The 11,870-nt window shown below is 42.1% G+C and overlaps 2 protein-coding genes across 4 annotated transcripts in view; one reads left to right on the top strand and one right to left on the bottom strand.

Annotated features, from left to right (window-relative positions):
- KLHL20 (kelch like family member 20) overlaps positions 1-7,181 on the top strand; it is a 40,164-nt gene extending 32,983 nt beyond the window's left edge. The window contains exons 9-13 of one of the 2 annotated variants that reach the window (XM_019501869.1): positions 157-196; positions 535-668; positions 1,292-1,500; positions 3,733-3,839; positions 6,310-7,181. In XM_019501869.1, the coding sequence (XP_019357414.1) occupies positions 157-196; positions 535-668; positions 1,292-1,500; positions 3,733-3,839; positions 6,310-6,394 (575 nt within the window). In that variant the 3' untranslated portion in view covers positions 6,395-7,181. The remainder of the gene's footprint in view (positions 1-156; positions 197-534; positions 669-1,291; positions 1,501-3,732; positions 3,840-6,309) is intronic. The other variant, XM_019501868.1, reaches the window with a different exon arrangement.
- A 1,834-nt stretch (positions 7,182-9,015) lies between these two features.
- The window catches only part of CENPL (centromere protein L), a 16,955-nt gene continuing 14,100 nt past the window's right edge, over positions 9,016-11,870 (bottom strand). For both annotated transcript variants that reach the window (XM_019501871.1, XM_019501870.1), the window contains exon 4: positions 9,016-10,332. In XM_019501871.1, the coding sequence (XP_019357416.1) occupies positions 10,261-10,332 (72 nt within the window). In that variant the 3' untranslated portion in view covers positions 9,016-10,260. The remainder of the gene's footprint in view (positions 10,333-11,870) is intronic.

Below are 11,870 nucleotides of genomic sequence, written 5' to 3'. Positions count from 1 at the left end.
TGTCATTTAAGCCTTGATTGGAGCAATTGACCCAAAGTCTGATAATCTTTACAGGGAGAAAGAATATGACAGCCAACATTGAATAAGGTTTTCTAGGGAATTTCAAGCCCTGCCTCTCTCTGCTAATCACACCACCTACCTAACTATATTCATGGGGTGGCCAGGATGGTGTCTCTTGTCTCAACATTGTGGAAAGGTATTAAAAATGAGGGGTGTTGGGGGGGGGAAAGGAGTGGGTCTCCTTCTATCAGGGTGCTGGTGATACAGGCAAGTTTGAAACCTACTCAGCATTTGTCTTTTCTTACATAACATGGGTGTTCTTTGGTTCACCTGACATGCTGCTGTGGCATGAATGGACCAAACCACTCTCAGTATCAGAAGAAAGACATGTTAGGAATACCCTGCCTTCATATTGAACTATCGTACTCTAGTCCCACAGAATCCTCTACTCACCTGAGGCCACTCATTCAAGAAAAGGGCTATGCATGGGTAGCTGAAAATTGAACTGATCTTTGTATGTGGTTTCTATGGCAGGTATGATCCAAAAGAAAATAAATGGACTCGCGTAGCTTCCATGAGTACCAGGCGCCTGGGAGTGGCAGTAGCTGTGTTAGGGGGCTTTCTTTATGCAGTGGGAGGCTCTGATGGGACATCCCCTCTCAACACAGGTATGTCTGCACTTCACTGTAGCTGCTTTCTGCAGTGATCCTGTTTATTTACCCCTAAGCCTTTCCCAGACAGCTGGTGAATATTTCTGATCTGTTCACTGAGCATCTTCCTCTGAATATGGTTTTGCTATATGTAAGAATGTATTTGTGACTGGTTGTATATTTCCTTACATCTTACTAAGAAGTGGCAGTGGGCAGTTTATCCTAAGGCTGTTACTTTGTGCATTTTCTAGCACTTGCCTGCAAAGAGTCACTGCATTGCTTCTGCAGTAGGACTTTATTGGCTTGAAAAATGGGGTACTAGAGATCCATCTGTCACAACATGGCCAGTTGTAGTTGAAGGTCATTCTTTGGGTAAGGTGTATTAAATGACTGAGCAGTTGTATTCCCTGCCTCTGCTAAATTGGGATTGGGGGACAGGAGAAAGAATAGCAAGTCTTCTGTAGAAGGAAGGCAGTAGAGTAGATGGTGACAACCTGAACAGCATGTGCTTCTAATGTTGGGAGTGAAGAGCTATCTATGTCTTTAGTCTCACCAATAGTATGGATACAAGCCCAAAGGTAGTAACAGAAGGAAATGAGACACCAGCGTCCAAAGATTTGTAAAATTACTTTTCTCCACAGTGGAGCGCTACAATCCCCAGGAGAATCGCTGGCACACGATATCGCCTATGGGAACCAGGAGGAAGCACCTGGGCTGTGCAGTGTACCAGGACATGATCTATGCTGTTGGAGGTCGAGACGACACCACGGAGCTCAGTAGTGCTGAGAGATACAATCCCAGAACCAATCAGTGGTCTCCTGTGGTGGCTATGACTTCACGTCGGAGTGGAGTGAGTGCTGGTTGATACACTTGCCTACGTGGTACTTAGCTACTTACTTGGAGCACAGTGAGGATTATAAGGGTTCTGCTCTTCTCTTGTTGCTTTTGCTTTCTGGCACCTAATTCTACCCAGTTCCCCACCTTCTGAGAGGGAAATATTTTTAAAAGGCAAAGCTTGTTATCCAGAAGAGAGAACAAGTTCATAATCCTCTTATGCTACAAGTGGTGAGTGAATAACAATGTTTCAGCACAGCCAGACAGTGAAAATCCAACTGTTCCTAGACTGCCTTTTTTCCCCCTAAGTGTTGACCACTACTGCCGAGTCATGATTACTTAAATCTGAAGCGGGAGAGTTCTGGACTTTTCAATTGCAGTAAGCAGCCGTAAACTTCTCTGCCCCCCAAAATGGAAGTCATTAGAGGAAACAATACATCCTTGTATACACAAGTTCAATTTTGTCATGCATTTTGAAGACCCTGGGCGCATCTACACAAGATGCCTACTGTGCAGTTGTTTACTGCACAGTCATTTAGTACTTGCATAACCAGTAGTATCCCGGCACAGTTTCCTGGTGATGCTTACTGTGCAGCAGTGCACTAGTAATGAGTTACTGTGCTGTAATAACTAGCTACTGCAGAGTAAGTCTCATCTAGACCCATTAGCAATGAATTATAACTGCTTATTGGGAACTTCCTCATAGAAGAGAGAGAACTTGGGCAAACTGGGCAGCCAGTTTTTTGGTAAGGTATAAGCTGCAAGTTAAGAATGTGGGATGGTGTGTGGTACCAGGGTTCTTCAAACTCTCACACAAGATGCTGTCTGTCTCTGGTAACTTGCAAGTCCAGGGAGTTATCAGTGTGTTCTTACAATTTTTAATTCTCTTGCTTGCTGCCAACATATGACCAGGACATTAGTATGTTTTGGTAGCTGTGAAATATAACTACTATATAATAAAAGGCAGATGAATTCTGTGTTAAAGCATGTGTGGCAAAGCACTGAACATAACTTTGATATTTAGGTTGAAAACTCTGAGGCAGGGGCTGATTATCTATTTCTTTGTCTCCTTTCAAGCACATAGCACAGCATTTGATTCTGTCTACACAGTTGTTTGCCCCTAAATTGCCGGCTTAGTTCTTATAATCATAAGCTCCTTCTGCATGCTTAGCACAAAATTTGAAAAGTAGAGGTATGTCTAAGACAGAATGAGTTCTCCCTCACTTCTCCAAGGCCCAAATGAAAACCTTTTCAGATGTTCTTCTTGCTCTTTCCCTGTTTCACTTGCTTTCTCTTTGCTCTTCAGTCAAGAAATGGTGTTCCTACCATGCAGAAATTTTCCAGGTTACAAAAAATGTTCTCTGGAAAGCAGAGAGCTTGGTGGTCTGGGGCATTGCCCTCCTTGATCTGAATCACTTGGATCAGGGACTTGCATCTGGCTTTCCCACATTCCAAGCAAATGTCTTGTCCTTGAACTATTGGCTGCTCAGGAAGGAATACCCCTCTGTTTTTTACCAGAAATTCTACCCTGGACTTCCAAAACCTTTGATAAAAATTCTGGTTTTGATGATGGCATGTCTAACAAAACTGTTTAAAGTTGGAACAAGTCAAGGGGCACTCTTTCTTCAGCCTGGGGTAGGAGAAGCCTTCTGTTCTCTCTAGGATTATTCAATACAGCTCAGTTTGGTTGGCAGGAGACTGATGAGGGATTTGCTTATTTTGCACTTACGTGCCCCCTAGTCTCCAGTGTGAATTTCGAGTGTAGTATTTGTGCTATCTGCTGAGCCACATCAGTCTTGGGAGTGGGAACAGTGAAGTCACTTGTCAAACCAGTGTGCTCAGAATGAGAGCACAACACCCCATCAATCCACAAAGCAGTAGCTGATTTTTGTCGTCTTTGACACAGTGGAAAGCTGTGTTCATTTTTTCCTTTTCCTTTTACCTTCCTTTCTGTCCCCCAGGCCTCAACCACATGGTTCTGTGGGAATCTGTAATATGTTGCAGTTTAGCACAACTTTTTATTAGCTCTCATGAACCTATTTCAAAAGAAATACTAAGATATAATTATTTGTTCTCTACTGCTGTTGACCCCAAGTAAGCATATACTGTGCATTAACCTCTTAACCTTAACCCTGCTGAGTGACTGAATGTCCCTTGAATAAAGTGTTTCACTTGTGACATGCGCCTTCAAGTCCCACAGTGAAACATTCAAGCTGAATGAGTAACGTCTCTGGTGGTTGTTCTTTAGGTTGGCCTTGCAGTAGTGAATGGACAGCTAATGGCAGTGGGAGGTTTTGATGGCACAACATACTTGAAGACCATTGAAGTGTTTGATCCTGATGCTAACACATGGAGGTAACCTTTAAGTCTGTGAAGTATTCGAACTGCAAACTTAAGCACATCTGCTTGAAGTAGGCCTGTGACCAGAATCTTCCCAGCAGAGGAGAGACATGCTGTGGTGTGACAGCATGGTTGGAGGTAGCCAGTGTTAACCCTTGTAACTTGTTTGGCTGACTCTTATTTGATGGGGGAACCAGCATGTGGAGAAACTAGTTGTATCCATTATGTACCATAACAAGCTCACTCCCCTTCCTCACGTGAGAGGATCGCTTTCTCTCACAAGGACCGAGAGATGGAGAAACTGTGTTTCTCTTCCTTCCTTGTGCATCACGTGCTTTTGGGTTATTGTTCGGGACTGAAAAGTTCCTGTAGAACTGGAATGCTTACTGCTCACAGTGCACCCTAGCAAGACTGTATCACTGTAGTGGTGATGTCTTTCTGTAGAGCCATTTGCAAAAGAACAGGTAGGTCCTCCTTCCATCAAAATAATCCATATATGAATGGATGGGTTTTAGTGCCATTTTGTTCTAGAATACTTCTTGCCTATTATCCCTCAACACCTCTGATCAAAGGAATAACAGCCATGCCAAAAATAGCTCCTTGAGGGGGCCTATAGCTGTTCTTTTTTAAAATGGCAGTGGCTGCTCTTGAAGTCCCTGATGTCATCTCAGTTTTGACTGTCAGGGAAAGAATCCTACCACTGTACCTTCCATCTGAGGATCCCAAAGATCTTTGCAAACGTTTAATGAATTAAACTCTCCTTAGCAGTAGAGAAGTATAACTCTCCCATTATACAGCTAAAGAAACAGAGGCTGGCTGGAGGGGGAAGGAGAAGGGGGAGGGGCAAGTAACCTTGAAAGTTCCATGATGAACAGGTGGCAAGTTTAGTACAAGATCTAATTCCAAGTGCTCTGCTTTAACTTACAAAAATGGGCCACATTGGAAGATATGTGATCCGTGTGGATATTTTGAGCCGTGTCTGCTTAATTTCTCAACAAAAATAAATTTGTCCTCAGTTGTGGTAGCTTTAAGATACAGAACAGAATCCATCTGTTCATTTGTGGCTCTCTAGGCTTCAGAGTGCTATGATCTGATTCCTGAATCTTGCCCAAAGGGGTTGGGGGTATTGCGTGAAACAGAGCAGTTTGAATCCAAGATGTTCTGCTGTTTAATTCTGCAGGACTAGGTGTTCAAACAAATTTCATTTTGACTTAAACTGAGCACACCTGATATGAAATCACTGATGGGAAAAATAGCGTCTATGCTTAATGCTTATTTTATGATACTCTTCTGGTCATAATTGCACTGCAGCAACTTCTTGTGTATTTATTCCAAAATTGAATCAGCCTAGAGGTTTGAACTCCCATTTTATATTCTCTAAAATATCACCTGCTTTAGTAACCTCTGGGGTGAAGAGAAATGGAAGAAATTTGTCCTTGTTCGTGCAAGCTTAGCAGCACCAATATATTAACCCTTTCACTTTGAGTTTCCTTGTGCAAAGGAGTAGCTTCCCCTGGTTTATTAATCTTGTGTGACAAAGCCTTCCATACAGGAAGGAAAGCCAGCCTTGTACAGAAATTATTAGTATTGTGCTTCATCTTTTAGCTGGTCACAGCCACTCACACTGGATATGTTACCTTAGCACCCATGGGAGCCAAAAACCAAGCCAGTGATTTTTTGGAATATGGGTAGAGTTGTTGTCAATTCTGACTTGTGTGTTACCAACAATGAAGTCATTAAATGTGAGGGACAAGTCCAATCTTCCTTCTCAGTGGGTACTGGACTCCTTGCTCCATGAAGCTTCTTATCTAGAAAGCAGTACTGCAAAATCCTAAATACTTAGTCTGGGATTAATGTGTGGCATTTTTGGGAGTCAATTAAAGAACTCCTCTCTTATTTCTACCAGCAGACTACATGGGAATCAGTACAAAAAGGAACAACATGCAGATGAAATAAGGAACAAGAGCTCACAAGGATCTGATTTCCATGTGAACTGTGGGCATCATTTCAGTATTGTAGCTTATAGGAACCAAAGGCATTTGAGTTGCATTATATCTTGGTCTGACCCACGGAGTGTAAGAGAAAGCAAACATGTTTGAAATTAGCTGTGTGCCAAGTAAAAATTCCACCCCTGTGCCAAGGTTACCCAGAACAGCCAGGGACAAAATGCAACCCAGTCACAGCCTTCCTCTCAAAACTACACAGGGAGGACAGGTGAGATTTGAGTGCAATTTTCTGTAGTTAAAAACCTGAAATCAAGAATCTGTTTGTGTGAAGGGAGCAAATGTATGAGCAGTTAAGACTGACTTTAGAGGAAAGTAAGGGGACCCCTGCCTTATTCATCAGTTGGCTTCTTTTCCAGAATTGTATTAAACAGAGAACAGCAGTTATGCTGACTTTATACGGCTGCCCAGAGAGGCTGTTATACTTTTTACCAGAAAGTGCATTAAGCAAAGCTGTATGACCAGCAGTCTTTCCTTTGCAGGCTGTATGGTGGAATGAACTACCGTCGGCTGGGAGGTGGCGTAGGCGTTATCAAAATGACACATTGCGAATCCCATATATGGTAAGCATCTAATAGGAGGGAAATACTTTGGTCCTGATTCCTAAATGAACTGAAGAGACTGGCTGACGCTGCAGCTCTCTAGAGCTCTAGGAAAATATAGATTCAACTGAATTCCTTGCTGGTGCCTCTTTTCTGTAGAATTATAAAATGACTTCTTGTGAGAGTGTACCCAGTGGGAGATCATATTGTCAGACTCCAGGGAACCACCTGACTCGAACACAAGTGTTGCTTATGTTCATATTTTTTTCTAAATAGTCTCTACATTTTTGAATAATACAAACTTTCAAAGTTATTCTAGCATAAGCAGTGATCTGGAACTACAAGCTGTGCTGGAAGTCTGGCAAAAAGGAAGAAACCCTGCTTTGTTGAACAGTGGAAATGGCCTCTGTGTAGTGGGTGGAGAAAGAAAGTGAGACCGAAAATCTTGCTTTTGCCTTATTTATGGAGAGCTTCAAAAAAGTACTTGATCTGCAAGGTGCCACCTTTGCACAGAAGCTTTTCTGTGTGCAGAGTATTTATTTTTTCAGTTTGTATGTATTCATGCATTTTTTCTCGCTCGCAACAAAAAAAGATTCCCCTTCTTTTTTTATGTATGTGATTTGAGGCTAATGGTTGGGTCAAAGCTGCATCCTCTGATACTTCTAGATACTGCAATTCCAAGTCACACCCACTAAAGCACAAGAACTGGGAAGATTGGTGCCCTTGAGCGTCTTTTTTTTAGTCTTTGTGGAGCTGAGAAACAGGACTGGAATTCCCATCTCTTTGCTGAATTATTGAAGCCCATAAGGGCAGCAAAAACGGGGGAGGGGAGAAGCTAGATTCAAAAGGCACCTTTCTTTTTCTTAATGGCATAAAGATTAAGTGTCTGGCATCTCCCCTGTATATGAATTTAATGAACACTAATTATTGCTAGCTTCCAAAACATTTTACCACATTATTAGAATCAGGCTCTGGTCTAAAGCTGGTAAATGGGGTCCAGAAAGGTACAGTTGGAATCCCCTGACATTTGCTACAGTTGCAGACTTGCAGTAGTTCTTGCTGCAAACTGTTGTGTTCAAAATGCTATCTGTTTACCTGTCTCTCTTCCAGTTCTTTATACTTCTTACTGTGGAACACTAAGATGAGATCAAATAGTACCCCTCCTCAGCAAAGGTTTTTAATGCACTTCCCTTAGTTGGCATTGAAGCTGGAAAAGATATGAGGCCTATGTACTAAATTTTTTAAGGAGGTGGTCATGGTGTGAGTAATGGGGTATGGTTTTAGTGCAGAACCAGCTGAGGCATTCTGCCAGCTAACAGAGCCTTAAAGGATTACCTACTAATTAGATCTAAAAGGGTAAGAGGGACATTGTCTTTGAGATTCCAAAGGCAGTGCAAACGTCTCAGTTCTTAAATTTCACTCATGCAACTCAGCATTTTAACATGCTTGAATATAGAAAAAAAATAACACTCCAGTTAAATGGCTTAAGACTTTTTAAAAAAAAAGAAAAAGACAAAAACAAGGCTCCTTTTCCTCTAAAGGTTGGCATTCTTGTGTTTACATATGAAGACCATTTGCACCTTTACAAGGAAAAACAAGTATTCTGTAAACAGTTGTTTACATGCATCATTTATGCTTTTTTCTAGCATGATTAACTTGTATAAATAGTGTTACCTTAATAAAATTCTTTCATGCGGTTCAGAGCTTGGTCCTGCCTAAAGCAGCAGGAACTTTTGTTTCGTTGTTAGAGTTTGATTCCACTCCCACTGAATTTGACACAGGAACAGAATCTATTTCTCTCTGGTAAAATCAGAATACTGAGTTTTGTGTTACATTTTCTACAGTGAAGCTGGAGGTCATAACCTGATCTGAACTGGAATGGGGAAGAACTGTACCTCTTCCAAATGGAGTCTAGTATTTTACAGTTAAGTGCATAGGATGGCTGATACCTTTGTAAAGCACCTAACACTGGTCCAGTGAAGACAGTAGACTAAGAAAGCTGAGTAAAACTGACATAACTGCTGCTTTTCCATCATATACCCATACACTGGTTCAACTAAAAGCGAGTCATTCAAAATAAGACTATTTTTCTGCAGGAAGAGAGAGTTTTTGTAATATAACAGACCAAAGTCAGCTGTAAGTACTGTTATCTGTGAAGAACCTGATCCTGATTTGCAGACAGGCTTTTGAAAGAGAAGAGAACCAAGTATTTACTTTAGTCTAGTATCCTATGCTTAGCTTTTAACACAGACACCAAGTTGCATACTAGTCTAGTGTTTGTGGCCAAAATACCATTTTTTGAAAGCAGAATGGGTCTAGAAGTATTGAATCTATTGTATACATAAGTATACTGTACTGATCTTTCAGTGCTCTTGTCACAAAATAGGAGGAAGGGGTTAGGGTATAAACAGCAGTCACCAAATGAAGCTGATCTGCTTCACTGGGCAAAATGCATTGCCTGTTGTCCTGTATTGGGCAGGGGCCCAGTTCTGTAGAATAATGGATGACTTCCCTGCTTACAGAGTACACCACAGGAGAGGCACATCTCTGTAAGTGGGAAACCCTGGCTCTCCCCACTTAAAGATACACCTCTGGGATTTCCCAGGGCTCACTTCTAAGCAGGGAACCCCAGGTTCTTCTGCTTACAGAGATGTGCCCCAGGGAACCTGAGGTGTATCTCAGATTTCCTGCATAGAGACATAGCCCTGATAATCTTGAGTGTGTCTTTAAGTAGGGAAAGCCTGGCAGTCCCTCCCACTATTTGAGGGGCCTGATCCTTCGTGGGAATTCCCAGGATGTACAGGATTGGGGTCTCCAGAGCCCTGTGAGTACCTGTCCATAGTGGCTGACAGATTCAGAAAACAAGACTTTTCTTAAATTCAACAGTAAAGTAAAGCTGCAATGAAAGTTGGCATATTTTCCTATGTGCTGTAGTATACCTATTCTTAAGTGAAGGGATGGATGCAGGTTTTGCAGCTTTTCTGATAATAAGCACCAGGCAAGTACAAGTCTTAATATCCAAGTGTTGTTCACCAAAGTTTTTTTCTTTCTATGTATAGCTAGTATGGAGGAAATTCACATTTTATTGACTTATACAGCCCTCCGCAAATAGTAACTAAGGTTAATCTAACCAAAAAAGAAGCAGCCTAGAAATTGAAGATAAAAATGAATCAATGTGAGAAGAGATTAGAAGCCTAAATCCAGTTGCCAGTTTTACCAGTGTCATAAAATGTAACAGCTTTTTATTGTAATTTAAACTAGCATAGACTACCACCATGTTTATAGCTTAAAAAAGAAGAAGCTCTCTCATGCTGTAAACCTCAAAACCAGGGTAGGTATCATAGTTATTCTGGTAACAAGTTAACCCTGAAAATAGGGGGACTAGTTTAGGTGACATCTGTTCATATCCATTCTCGGGCAGCAGTTTGCAATCCCTTCCCCCAGCAACAAGGTACAGCAAGATCCATGCATCTTACATGAATGTACAAAACTATAGTAAGTGACACCAGGGGATGCATGTCTGTCCATGTCTCTAAAAGGGTATGAAAGCATCATCCTACATCTTTGACACAGGTCTGGAGGTTCTGAATGATACAAGAAGATACTTAGTGAGGTCATTACAAAATACTATGACTTTGAAATACTACTTTTTTACAATGATCTTATTACAGCAAAGTGTTTTCCTGCAGACTTTGAATGTTGCCAGTTAAAGATGTCAGTCCAGGAGTTACAGAGTTCAAAATGCATGACCATGTTAAAATGTTCACTTTGGTCAATAAATTGATTATGGGAGGAAAGTAAGAAAATCTACAAGAAGAGTCAGTTTTCATCAGTAGGTGTCTCAGGGAAGAATCCATGCAGATGGCTAAAAAATATCTACATTACAAGGTTTCATTGTATTTGGAAGATTGCCAATTCTGTTAGAAGCATCAACACTCCAATTAGGTATTTGCTTTGTAGAATCTGGGTAGGAAAACAAAAACAAACAAGTCACCATGCTATCACAAGGAATGCTTCAACATTTGGGATTGCTGATGCAGTTGCCAGAACTTAGTCTAATTCTACTTAAATGTGTAGAACAAGCAGAAAGTAGATCCACATTGACAACAAGCAGGTTCTTAAACACTGCTGTTGGCTACCAAGGAGGCCCAGTTTTCCAGATCTTCCCCTGGTGGATCTTTCTGAACACTCAATGCAATCTCAGCAACTTACGATGCTTTCTGGCCCACCTTTCCTCTGAAAACTAGGCACTTCTGTTCCCAGATGCTGTTCTGGCAACTCACCACGCTATCAATGTCTGTTACAATCCTTTTCTTATACCATGCATACCTGACCCAGGTTTACTCTAAGGGAATTTACAAAACACTTTTCACAGACAAGCCTATGAACTTCACTTTATCAACCTCCTGGATACAAAAAATCATGGACTAAATATAGACACTGGATTTATGACATGTATAACCTGCCTGACATCTGAGTCCCCAGGTTCTTCTCCCCTAATTACCAGCTACATTCGTTCCCTTTCCTCCCCTACCCCAGCCTGTCTCTCACCCACTGACTCCTCAATTTACATCTTCAGTGACTGCCTGTCTTGCATGCAGACCAGCCCACCCTCTGGCTTCTTTACTATTCATTCCATCCAGAAAGAGCGCACACACTGTACTGATCTTCCAGTTCTCTTGTCACAAAATAGGAGGGAGGGGTTAGGGTATAAACAGCAGTCACCAAATGAAGCTGATCTGCTTCACTGGGCAAAATGCATTGCCTGTTGTCCTGCATTGGGCAGGGGCCCAGTTCTGTGGAATAATGGATGACTTCCCTGCTTACAGAGTATACCACAGGAGAGGCACATCTCTGTAAGTGGGAAACCCTGGCTCTCCCCACTTAAAGATATACCTCTGAGATTTCCCAGGGCTCACTTCTAAGCAGGGAACCCCAGGTTTTTCTGCTTACAGAGATATGCCCCAGGAAACCTGAGGTGTATCTCAGATTTCCTGCATAGAGACATAGCCCAAAACTCATCATCAAATCATCATCACCCAAAACATCATCACCAAGGAGGGCTATTCTGCAGTTCTCGGGGATGTAGTGGGGTAGTTAGGAAGGCCAAGGCAGAGATGGAACTGGGGCTAGCTTCCCAGATTAAAGACAATAAGAAGTCTTTTTTTTAAATACATAGGGGGTAAAAAGAAGTTCCCAGATAATGTGGGGCCCTTGCAGGATGCGTTGGGAAACTTGGTCATCACACCAGATGACAAAGCTAACATGTTTAACGATTTCTTTGCCTCTGTCTTCCTAAGTAGGGACCAGAACAGCAACCTCCCAGCCGGGCCCCCTTCGGGCCCTGGGGGAGGCACACCTGGGCCAAGGGTTAGCGAGGACTTAGTAAGGGAGCTTCTAGAGGGGCTGGACGTATTCAAGTCAGCCGGTCCGGATGATCTCCACCCTAGAGTTCTAAAGGAGCTGGCCGAGGTTATTGCAGGTCCCCTGGCACGGCTTTA

Source organism: Gavialis gangeticus, unplaced genomic scaffold, assembly GCF_001723915.1.
Source record: "Gavialis gangeticus isolate Ggan-Ray unplaced genomic scaffold, GavGan_comp1, whole genome shotgun sequence".
NCBI classification, from domain to species: Eukaryota; Metazoa; Chordata; order Crocodylia; family Gavialidae; genus Gavialis; species Gavialis gangeticus.
This window is presented reverse-complemented; position numbering and strand designations above follow the sequence as displayed.